The sequence below is a fragment of the Meles meles genome, chromosome 14 (assembly GCF_922984935.1).
Source record: "Meles meles chromosome 14, mMelMel3.1 paternal haplotype, whole genome shotgun sequence".
In the NCBI taxonomy this organism is placed as follows: Eukaryota; Metazoa; Chordata; class Mammalia; order Carnivora; family Mustelidae; genus Meles; species Meles meles.
In genome coordinates this window covers 57,408,502-57,421,162 of record NC_060079.1, presented here as the reverse complement: position 1 = coordinate 57,421,162, position 12,661 = coordinate 57,408,502, and the positions used below count along the sequence as shown (strand labels likewise).

Below are 12,661 nucleotides of genomic sequence, written 5' to 3'. Positions count from 1 at the left end.
AAAAAAAGAATACAGTATATAATACATACATAAGATAAGTGATAATTAAATGTTTGGTAATCATTAAGGCTTCTAGTCAACAGTAGGCTAAGTCTTGGAGTCAAGTTATACAAGCATTCTGGGCTGACGAGGGGTGGGGGAAGCAGGCAGCATCCCGAACCCTCACACTGTCCAACAGTCAACTGTAAGGTTAATAAATCAACAAATAAATGAATATACGTATATATTAAAAACACAGTTAAAGCAGCTTAAAAAGATTGTTTCTTTTTCTTCCCAAGAGAAAGGCTTGGAGGACAAAAGGAGACTCATATTTCTCATTATTTTATATTAATATTAATAAAGTATACATCATATGTAACATTTTAACTTAACTGATATATTTGCCAGTAATAAAGTAAAATTTGTCCTCTGAGCTTTTTGACTAATCCCTCCTTCAGTCAATCTTCTCTAAAACGAAAAGGCTGAAGAAAATGATCACTAACTTACATACTTGGAAACAGTTTATTTCCATAGGTAGACCAAATAACCTAACCATAGTTAACTATCTTGCAAACATAAGCCATCAGTCAGATGACGAATCAGTAAAAACAGCAGAATTCATCTAAATAATCCCTCAGCGCTATTCTAAAAAGAAAATATCTACCCTAACTATGGACACCAAGAATATCATTGTATAGGCTAGGCAATACATTGTTGTTGCTTTAACATTAACTCGACAAAACCATTCACTTCATAAATAAAGGATAATACACCAGTAACCTCATGCATACACTTGATGTCACTGAGAAAGACTTTCATTTATTTCTTCAATAAGTATGTAGTATGCACTTAAAATTGGCTGAGAACTATGCTAATAAACAAGAGAAACCTAAGCTCTATTTCCCATTGAGTTTACAAAATACATACCATAGAATAAGAACTATGACAGGGGTAAGTGCAGGGTACTTGGGTGGCTCAGTTGGTTAAGCGTCTGCCTTCGGCTCAGGTCATGATCCCACTGAGTCCCAGGATCGAGCCCCACATCAGGATCCTTGCTCAGCGGAGTCTCCTTCTCCCTCTACACTCCTACGCAACCCCCTCCAGCTAGTGCATGCTCTCTCTCAAATAAGTAAATAAAATCTCAAAAAAAATAAAAAGAAAAAAAGAAAGGAAAGGAATAAATGCACAGTGTTAAAGAACACACAGAACTTGGTAGTAAAAGGTGGGAAATGAAGGGGGGAGGGAGAGCAACGTGGGGAGGGAGAGCAACGGGTGAAGGAAGATTTTCTGGAAAAAAGGAACATTTAAACAGATCTGAACAAAGAACAGAAATTAATCCTGGAGAAAGGTGGGAGAAAAGGAAAAGGGGGAATAATATGTTCAAATGCCAAAAGGCCAGAAAGCATGTTTTAGAGTGGTGGTTAGAGAGGCGCAGAGCTAGAGAATGAAAGTAATATAGTTCAAACTTTGGCTCATGGGGGCACCTGGGTGGCTCAGTTGGTCAGGCGACTACCTTCGGCTCTGGACATAGTCTCAGGGTCTGGGATCGAGCCCTGTGTCGGGTTCCCTGTTCATCAAGGAGTATGCTTCTCCCTCTTCCTCTCCCCTCTGCAAGTGCTCTCTCTTGCAATCTCTCTCTCAAATACATAAAAATCTTAAAAAAAAAAAAAAAATGGCCCATGTGCAGGGCAATAACAAACCAAGCAGGGAGGAGCTAAGCAGAAGCTCATGTTGTTCTCTAAAGGTTACAAACAAAAACTTAAAAAGGGTCAAGATTTATTTCAAAGTCCTTCCTTTTTGGAGGGAAATCACACAAAAAGTCACGTTGATAAATGAAAGCTCTAAGTAAGAACAAATGTTCTATAAAAACTGTCACTGTTGGATTTCTTCAATCTAACATCTAATGCCTACAAGTCGTAAGCACCTCAAAATTAAAGAGGTAAAACCATCCAGTTTATTTCCTAACTCTCAAAGCCTACACGAAACAGCACAATTTCTTTACATAATGTAATGGGTAATTCTAGAGAAACATCATAGACAAACTAAACCAGAGCACATTCCTGAACTTTGAAAATATTAAACAGTTCATGTTCAAACAAATCTTAAAGTAAGCAAGTCAAACCGTTGAGATAATCTGATAGTAAATATTAGACCATTGCAGCATTTCCCAACTTGCATTTAGCATGTCTTTAACAAGAATTTTATCCACACCTTAATTCCAGCTAAGTAATCAAACTCTGGAAGGAACCATAACAACATGGTTGTTAAAACACAGATGCAGGATGATTTACAATCACATGCTAGTTAGGCTAGTCTTAATTACAAGGATCTTGTCAGTAAATTTACATTTAATAAATGTCAGCAGAATGTATTTCATAGCTGTTTAAATTTAAGTCAGGCCTACATACATTAAAAAACATAAAATTCTAAAATACTATTAATAGATATACAATGAGACAATGTTTTAGAATGTAAGTCTGACATAAAGAATAAAAGGAAAATAGTTGATGAAGTAATCATTATAATATAAAACAGATGAGAAAATCAAAGGAGTACCCACAACTCCACAATTAAAAAAAGAGACTAAGCAGGGCCACTGCATATGGCTTCACAGGTTATACTGAACTCCAGGGAGTGCCAATCACATACACATACACACACATTCACACACACAGAAAGACTACGCAATTTACACTAATACAGATACAAACACAACTACTACCACCACCACCATCACCCCAAGTCTTAGTAGCAATGAAAAACAAGTATAAAAACAGAATAAAATAAGAAAGATTTTGAGTGTACAAAATTGGTCTTGAGCTAGCAACACTCATTCATTCATTCATTTTTAACAAATACTCCTAAATGCCTACCATACGCCAGGTACTGAAAGATACAGCAATAAAATAAAGAGACAAAAATCCCTGTCCTCATGAAGTTTACACCCGGGGTGAAGGGAAGAGGTAGGAATTAAATACACAAAATATTTAGAATATCAGACAGTGATCAGTACTATGGAAAAAACTGAAACAGCGAGCGGGGTTAGGGAGTACTGTGAAAAGGGTATAGTTATTTTATTTTTTTTATTTTTTTTAAGATTTTATTTATTTATTTGACAGAGAAAAATCTCAAGTAGGCAGAGAGACAGAGAGGGAAGCAGGCTCCCAACTGGGCAGAGAGCCCGATGTGGGGCTCGATCCCAGGACTCTGAGACCATGACCTGAGCAGAAGGCAGAGGCTCAACCCACTGAGCCACCCAGGCACCCCAGGGTATAGTTATTTTAAATAAAATGGCCAAGAATGGCCTCAATGAGGAGCCCACTCCAAAAGAATGAAGATTCTACCAGACATGAGAAGCTCATCTTTGCCATTCTCACAGAAAAATGTTATACTCTATTCCACGACCCATTCATCTCTACCCCAATTCTAGGGGTTCAGCAGGCTGCCTGCTGAACAGGCTGACTGATTACCAGGTAGAAGTAAGTGATGCAAAACAACCTTACCACATTCCTAAGGGTTTGCTTCTAGACTGGAGGAAATAAAAAGTTTGTTAGAAGCATCTGGCAACAGGACCAAGCTTCAGGACTGTTTAAGGTACATTACCATAACATCTCTATCAGACATGGGCAATTATAGCCAGCAAGCCAAATCTAGCCCACTGTTTTTGAGCCACATTAATCTGTTTATGTATTAAGTATGGATACTTTGGCACTACAAGAACAGATTTGAGAAGTTATGACATAGACCACATGGCCTGGGAAGCCTAAAATATTTTCTATCCAGCCCTTTACAGAAGTTGGTCTCATCACCACCACCAACCCCCGCCCCCACAATAAGACGACTTTCAGGGCCATCCCCATGAGCACATGATCAGTGTAGTCACTAAGAACCCTGCCTCAGGAAGGCCCCATACTTGGGCTTTAATGCTCTATGGTCACCATCTTAAAATGTTTAATAATTTTATCTCTGAATCTGAGTTTTATAAGTAAACCCCACTTGGGACAACAGTGCATATGCCAGGGCTCTTAAGAAGCCGTAAGTCTGCCTCCCCAGGAAAGATCCTCAGTCAGCTGAACCCTCTGGTTCTGGTATAACAAGGCACCGACCACTCCCATTCCAGGCTGGCATCAACATAACACATCCACAGGCAAACCAGCAAGGTCTCCTCCTCTGGCTGATTCAGGTGTGGAGCAAGTCCTGGCATGGAGGATGCAATCCCTTGGGAGTTGTCCGTCTGCTGTGAGTTCAGACAGCAGACTTATGGGAAGGGAAATGGCTTCCCTGCCCCAGGCTAGGATTCCATATTTTCATTTGGCCCTGGGACCTGCAAATTATGGAGCTAGAATTCACTGCTTTCACAAAAGAAAAATTATAAACCACAGTTGTAATGAAAGTTCCATTCCTCTGTCAAATTCATAAAATTTCTATAGTTTGTCCCATTTCACTCTGAGCCAACCCCCTTCATCTTGCTCTAGCCACACAGTTTTCTTCACATTCTTAAGCCAACAAACTAATTTTCACCATAAGCTACTATCATACTTGAAATACTCATCAACTGGAACAGTTCAATCAGCCTTAGCCTGTCATATTCTTCAGATGGATGAAGCTCTCTGATTATCCTGATTCCAATCAACTGAGGGGTCAAACCAACTGGTGTGACATCTCTAGCGATGGTCACCACCAATTTTTTACCTGCATGTATATGCTTGCCTCTCCTTCACTGAGAGATGGAGTTTATTTCCTCTCCCTTTGAGTAGGGCCGAACCTATGACTACTTTCAACTTTAACACAGGGGAGAACTGAAATAATCCAGTTAACAGTGCCAACTGAGCTCCCAATTAACACCATCAACTGCTAGCCAACTGAATGAGTTATTTTGAACCTTCCAAACCAATCAAGCCCCCAAATGGTGCAGCCCCAGCTATCATCACATGGAGCAGAAGAACCTCTTTATTGATCAGAGCCAACCCAGAGAATCTTGAAACATAATAAAATGCCAGCATATGCAGTTGTTTTTTACAAAACAATATAAAACTAAACAAAATCTGAATGCCAGATCCATCAAGGCTAAGCCTTGATGTCTTATTATGTCTTATTTATGTCTCATTTTATCCCATCTGCAAAGGGAGGATAAGGATATCACCTATTTCACAGAAGTAGTCTAAGGATAAAAATGTACTCATATGTGTAAAGCGCTTAGCAGAGTTCTCAGCATATTCCTAACATAATGCAAAGTCATTACTGTTCTATTATTGCTACTTTAGTATTGATAAAATGTATTACTTATTCCACAACTGCTTTATTTAGAAAAAAAAAACAAAAACCTATCTAGTACTGTCTGAAATTATGCTTACTTATTTATCTGCACCCCCTCCTCCACCAAAGTATGAGCCATACAACATTTGGCTATTGTCTTATTCACCAACACCTAAAACAGAATTTGGCAGACAGAGATACTTCATAAATTATTATACATTGAAGAAATGAGTTTCAGGATCTCTGTTTCATAGTTAATAATGATATCCAAAAACTGTTCCCATACCTTAACTTAAGCATAAATCTGACAAGAGGCACTCAAAACATAAAATAAGCATAGAAACTATAATGTGGTTTTTTCATGACATAATTCCAATACACTTACTTGTTACTGCATGAATCTTTGGTCATTACTAGATCATGTACTGCTCAAATATGCCTAAGCAATAGCTAGCATTTGATTCAGCATCAATTAGGTGTGCTAATGTAGTATACTCATCTGTATTTTATTTTTTTTAATAAAGGTTTAAGCTTTTTATTTTAATTCCTGCACAGTTAACAGTGTTAACATTACTTTCAGTTGTCTATAATATAGTGATTCGACAATTCTATACGTTACTCAGTGCTCATTATGGTAAGTGTACTCTTAATCCCCCTCACCCATTTCACCCATCCCCCATCCCACTTCCCTTCTGGTTAACTAGCAGTTTACTTTCTATAGTTAAGAACGGGCTTTTTGATTTGTCTTGCTCTTTTTTGTTTGTTTTGTTTCTTAAATTCTACATATGAGTGTGAAATCACACAGTATTTCTTTTTCTCTGACTTATTTGGCTTAGCATTATATTCTCTATTTCTATCCATATTACAAATAGTAGTATTTCATTCTTTTTATGACTAATATTCCATTTTATATATATATGTATACACACACACACACATCTGCTGTATCTATTTATCTATGGATGGACATTTGAGCTGCTTCCATAATTTGGCTATTATAAATAATGCTGTAATAAGCACAGGATACATGTACCTCTTTAAATCAATGTTCTTATATTTTGGGGGTATATACCCAGTAGTACAATTACTGAATTGCAGAGTTCTATTTTTAACTTTCTGAGGAACCTCCACACTGTCTTCCACAGTGACTGCACCAGTTTGTATTCCCAACAGAAGTGCTCAAGGGTTCCTATTTCTCCACATCCTCACCAACACGTTTTCTTGTTCATTTGTACAATTAAAAAAAAAAAAAGGAGCTGCCCTCAATCAATCAAATCAGTGACACACTTTCATTTAATATCACTAGAAGCAAAGAAATAGCCAGAGAAACTTTAATTTGATCAAAAACAAATTAATCCGGCAACACACAACATAATACTGGTCTTCAAACTGTGGAAACTTGGTATAAAATAGATTTGAGTGTGAATTTCCTCAATTACAGTTTTTATAAGTTTCAAACCTATTTTAAAGTTGAGATAAAAATCAGACATTCACAGGAACCCTGTACCCTGAAGCACCTTTGAAATACACCAGGTCTAGAAGGTAGAAAGACACACAAAACCATTTCATTATAACAAGTTCTCTAATACTGTGATTTTCAAGTTTTCTCTGTCTTGATGCAGATGAGATACAAGTAACTCGCCCTCTCTCCCTTTTCCAATTACAGTTCTGTAGGGGATTTTACATTAAGAACAGGCAAACAAACCAGAGTGGTGTGGTACAGAGTTGCAGATGAGAAATAAACATACGTAAAATCAAAGAAGTAAAAGAGAATACATCATGGCTGAAGAATAAGGAGGTCCTGCTAGAAAAGAGAAGTTAGTGCCTAAAAATTAAGAGGAGGAACTGCTCAGACAGTGCACCTTACAGGTATGGAAAGGTCCATTCAAGGAACTTGTATGTTGAAAACCAGAAATTTAGATTTCAAAATTCCAATCAAAATGGCCAAAATTAAAAAGACTGACCACACCAAGATTTGGCAAATTGGTGAAGTAACCAAAATTTCATACATTGTTGGTATAAGTGTAAAATATACAACTTGGAAAAAAGTCTTGGAAAAAAGTAAACGTACACCTATCCTACTACCCAGTAATTCCACCCGAGAGAAATAGAAATATATGTTGATAAAAAGATTTGTACAAAAATAGTTCTACCAGCTTTATCCATAATAGCCAAAAACTGGGAACAACCCAGATGTCCATCAACAGAGCAATGGATGAATAAACTGTAGTGTAGTCATTCAATTTATACAATGAAATACTATTCAGCAATAAAAAGGATGATATACTAATTTATGCTCTACAAATATGACTCACAGTGCAAAAGACACGGAAGGATGGTCAGATGAAGGAAAAAAGTAGTAAGTAGGCCCTTATAATAGTTGATGTCATAGACAGTATTAACATTAAAAAAGTAAAAAATGAGTTCACAAAGAGAAGTCACAGAATAGTAGAAAGCTTCTTCCCATCAGGAATAAGGAGTTTCAAAGAGAAAGGAAGTTCCCAGTGTCAATGTAACAGAAATCAAGCAAGATGAACACAGAAAAATACCTCTTAAGCAGATTAAGCAACGGGCAACACCGATGATGTAAAAGTGGTGTGGTAATAATATAAACCAGATAAAGAATACTGATAAATTCAAAGGAAACAAACAAGTAAGGATCAAAGAAATAGAGGTGACCCAAGAAAGCAAAAACTAGAGAGCAATATAAGAGACTGAAATATTTCTTTAACATGGAAAACAAAAGTAACGACTACATTTAAAACTGGCCATCTACTATCTCATCCAGAACGTGTACTATTGAGTAAGGCTGTCTGCCATAGGCCTGACTGTCCCTGCCTATTTTTGCTGAGTGTGAAAGTCTGCAAAACTTATCTACTTCCTGATACTGAGTGGATTCTTGTAATAAGTCACCTAGGCAACAAAGAAGGTCAAGGTTACCACAGCACATAACCATACACCAAGGGAGAGTATGTTTGTTGCTGGCTAAAATGTTTGCTGCTTGCTAAAAAAGTGCTGGAGCCTTGGTCCTGAGTTACTCCGTTGTGACCCACTACGTGCATCCATCTAGACTCATCACCTTCATGGGACCTGGGTATAAGGAAAACCTACATAAAAATGCTGACGTTCATGCAGCTTGCTGTGCTATGAGTAATAATGCTAGTGTTTCTGATCTGGAAGTCTCCTGTTTTCTGCTAGCGACAATTAAACATTAACAAAACTAACTTATCAGTCTATAAATATGGTAAAATCAAATCTTAAGACTTCGCACAGTACCTGAAATGAGCAACAAAAAACTAGTTGATATTCATGTTGCCGTGTAAAAAAAGAGACACAAAAGTGGTCACAAATAAAAACTGAAATATATATAACACTTTATATACCTTACATTGCTCATATTATTATTTATCATGTAATGGCCTCTGTATTGTATCTTTTACATATATTACAACACATACTTCTCGTACTAATCCTTATGAGGTAGGTACTAATATGATGAAACTGAGGCTTCAAATGTTAAGTAAAGTAAATAAGCTAAGCACCCACAAGCTGTAAAGAGCATAACATAAATACAAGCCCAGATACCTTTAAAATGTGGTTTTTTTTTAATCTTCTCGCAGCTGATTTATCAAGGACAACTCTAATTCTCCAGATACAAGACCAAAGTACCTAGACCCCTGCAATATGAAAACTTCATTATGTTCACAGAAAAATTAACATTATGGAAATGATAATCTTAAAATTTTCTTCAAAATTCCGTGATCAAAATTTAGGAAGAGCTAGGTCAAACAAATCCAAAGGACTGTCTCTACTGCAGAATTCTCATGATTTTAATATGCAAATATGTTTTAACACGCTAATATAGGTCATAAATCTTCTAAGAACCATCTATTATCATCATTCTGGAAAACAGTTTGGGAAACTACTGCTACAATCAACAGTGCCAACCTGACTTGTATACAGAATTATCTTTGAAACCTCAGTAGTCAGCTTGGTTCAGGTACATAATCCTTCAAAAGAGAGAACATCAAAGTTAGAATGTGGCCTAACAGCTTCAAGCCAAAGCAACTACTACATAGTTTGGCAACATTGCTCATTTTCTACCAAACGAGACTTAATTCCTCATAACACAAGGAAACTATAGGGCATACCTAGCTTTGGCTGAAATTAGAAGGGTAATAATTAAGGTTTTTACAGCTCTACATTGTTACCTACTGCTTTACTTAACAAAATTCGATCCACATTTATGAGAAAGGAAGAAAAGACCACAGAAAAACCAGTTTCCACATAAAACCTGGGCAGGTTAATGATAGTGAGTCATTCTGATGGTCCTGGGCATCACCACCAGCTTTCCAATACAGAAAGCTAAATTTTAACTCTATCAATCAGTGATAAATTAACATCACATACTATCTCACCCCAAAGTGCCTGTCTCCTACTTAGTCATCTCTAAACACACAACTGAAACTGTTTACTGCTGCTCAATGATCTATTAATCATTCCAGAGTTTTCAAAAAAACTGAGCTAAAGACAGCCACACAGCAGTTGTGTTCATCACATAAACAAACCAGAGCTGCAGATCTTTCCCTAGACAAAAAGTCTACTAGACACCAATTCAGCTGCTTCTTTGGAATAACTAGATATAATTATTCATCAGGCCATTCTCAACAAAACCAAGAGTTACACGAGACAAATGAAATAATCATGTAATTACACAGCAACAGGAATTAACATCCAAATTTATACTATGCTTAGATTCCCAAACACTTTGCCTTACAAAGAAAACAAATCAATATCATACCTACTTAAAGTGAACAGTAACTTTAAAAATAACAAATTTTTGCCCTCTGCTCTGAAGGAATGCTTCCACCCAATCAAAGTCTATTTCTAAGTCTATGTAGGACACATCTCCAATTGAGGGGGGAAAATGCAATAAAATATGATATTGTCCACTTACTGTTGTAGAGAAAAGGAAAAAAATATCCTAAAACATTAGTGTAATTTTTTTCGTGATAATTAAGTCAAGTCCCAACCAGTCATAACTACTGAAAGCAAATATGACAATATAACAAATTATTTTAAGGCACAACTATATCAGTTAAAAATGTTGAGTAGTGACTTGTGTATGAGAACATGGTTGATTCTGATAAGCAAAATCCCCAAAGAGAAAGACTTCAAATCAGCTAATGCCTTTAAGGGAAAAAATAGGAACAAGAAAGAAAAGAGATTAGAAAAAAGACAATGGAAATAGTATTCAATATCAACCTACTGAATTTTACTTTGCTAACATCTGCAAAAATAAGAATACCTTTAAAAACAAAAAATAAACTATCATAAGTGTATACACTGACAATCGGAAAATGACTTCCATACTGGCAGCAATTTTTTCCAAAGCATTCTGAAAATACAAATTTTCACAAAATTCAACACAGATCATTCAAAGATTTACAAGATGTAAAGCACATGAAATGAAAGCATCATGAGCTTTTATCTCAGAAAAACGCAAAATCACAGGTTGGGATTTCATCTTTCAGTAGCCTTCATATTTGTCAAAATGGAATTATTAAAAGAAATTCTTAGTTCATAACTAAGGCTCACATGTGCAAATTCATACTTAAGACTGAAATCTGCTCTATATTTGTAAAATTTCACAAACAGTACTATTAATTGCACCATCAATGCTACATATTAACGTTTTCCTCCTCTTCCTCAGTAAAAAGGTTTAACTTAATTACTATCTGAAAGTTTATATTGTTAACAGGCTACCTACTTAACAATAGAGTCAACTACTGCTGAGTCCATTTGTAAGAGGGTTTACAATAGAAACCTCCAATTCCAGGACCATAATTAGCACTAAAGAAAAAACTACGTTTGAAAAATTGACACTGAAAACAGAGAGGGACACTTTTCACTCATTTTAACATACAAAGGCTTATGTGGTTGAATAGAAAACCCTGTATTTAATGAAAAATAATTTTTCAAACAAGATTTCCATTTTTTTCTAGTAAAACTTCTGTTTCCTCTCCTACCCCCCCCCACAAAAGTCGGAAAAGGAAAAAACAGTCACTTTTAATACTAACAAAATGAAGAAGGACAAAATGACAGGTTAACTAGAGCTGAGACACGAGATCAGCACCATTCTCCTCTATAGTTACACAATTTTTTCAACCCACATTTCTCACCGAATCCACATCCCACCCTACATCGCGCTTACGCCTCCTTCCCCACTACCCGCTCCATTTATGACGGCGATCATCTTCCCAGCAGATATATGAACTCAATCCACTGGAAATGTCTCAGATGTGACTGGGCCAGGGAATAAGGAAATGATCGAGAAAGTGAGAAGTAAAACAAATATAAGTTGTAGAAAGCGGGGGACGGAGGGTGTCCTACAGCGAGGTATACGGTGCGGGAGAGGAGTGGGGAGATAGGAGGAGCCTTGGGTCGAGGGGTCTCGAAAGAGTCGGAGGGAAGCTCCAAAAGGAGAGGTGTAAAGAAAAAAAAGAATAAAATTAAGTTAGTTTTCAGCCCGAATAAGGGGACTCCCTGGTCGTCCACGGGAACAGTCCCCGGGTCCAGGGCCGGGCAGGAGGTCGGGACGGGGGCGCAGGAACTCACCACCTGGTAGCGGCCAGTTCCTGCCTGGTGATGATCCATCCTGCCCGGCTCGGGATCCGGCTTCCGAGCGGGCGAGTCCTCTCGGTGCTCGACCCCCTCGTCCACCCCCGTCGGCGACGTCGTTGCCGCAGCGCCCCTTCCGCTTCTGTTTCTGCCACCGCGGTTGCCCGGCCGGGCCGCTTCACTTCCTGTCGCTCCCGCAGCAGCCGCGGAAACCTCCGCGTCCGCCACCGCGAGGTGAAGCCCCAGAACGCCGCGCGCGCTACTGAGCATGCTCAGAATGGTTGCGCATGCTCATTGGGTCTTCAGGCGTCCCTTTCGCGTCGCGAGCGGCGTGGGGGGGGTGGGGTTGGGTTTGGTGGGAGGAGATGGAAAAGTAAGACAAGTCCCGGGAACTGTTTAGGTTTTCGAGAGTGGGCGGTGGCAAAGAGAACGGAAAAAAATATCACCGGCCTTAATGCGTCTTTTCTATTGGACGGGTTTCGCGCAAGCACCGGCGGGCACGGTCACACCACGCAGAGACCAGAGTTAAGGAGAAAGGGAACGCATACCCAGAACACCTGAGGACAGGTCACCCATTTACCCAACACGTCCTCTAATTACCCACCCAGCATAGGAGAATGCAGGGAGATCCGTCTCTAGGGCGTTCCTATAACGCGCATTGAAAATCATTAGGGAGGTAAGGGATACCTCACTAAGGGTAATCCTCTCTTGGTTACAGTATGAGTTTTAAGAATCGAACAGGGACTCTTCAATCATAGCTTTAATATCTCGCGTAGGAAGGAAGCCTCTAGAGAGCCGTAGGTTA

General features: G+C 38.3%; 1 protein-coding gene across 1 annotated transcript in view; it reads right to left on the bottom strand.

Moving 5' to 3' along the window:
• The window catches only part of NDFIP2 (Nedd4 family interacting protein 2), a 63,952-nt gene extending 51,520 nt beyond the window's left edge, over positions 1–12,432 (bottom strand). The window contains 2 exon segments of the mRNA XM_046028324.1: positions 11,854–12,248; positions 12,405–12,432. Of these exon segments, the coding sequence (XP_045884280.1) occupies positions 11,854–12,248; positions 12,405–12,432 (423 nt within the window).
• Positions 12,433–12,661: the final 229 nt, after the last annotated feature.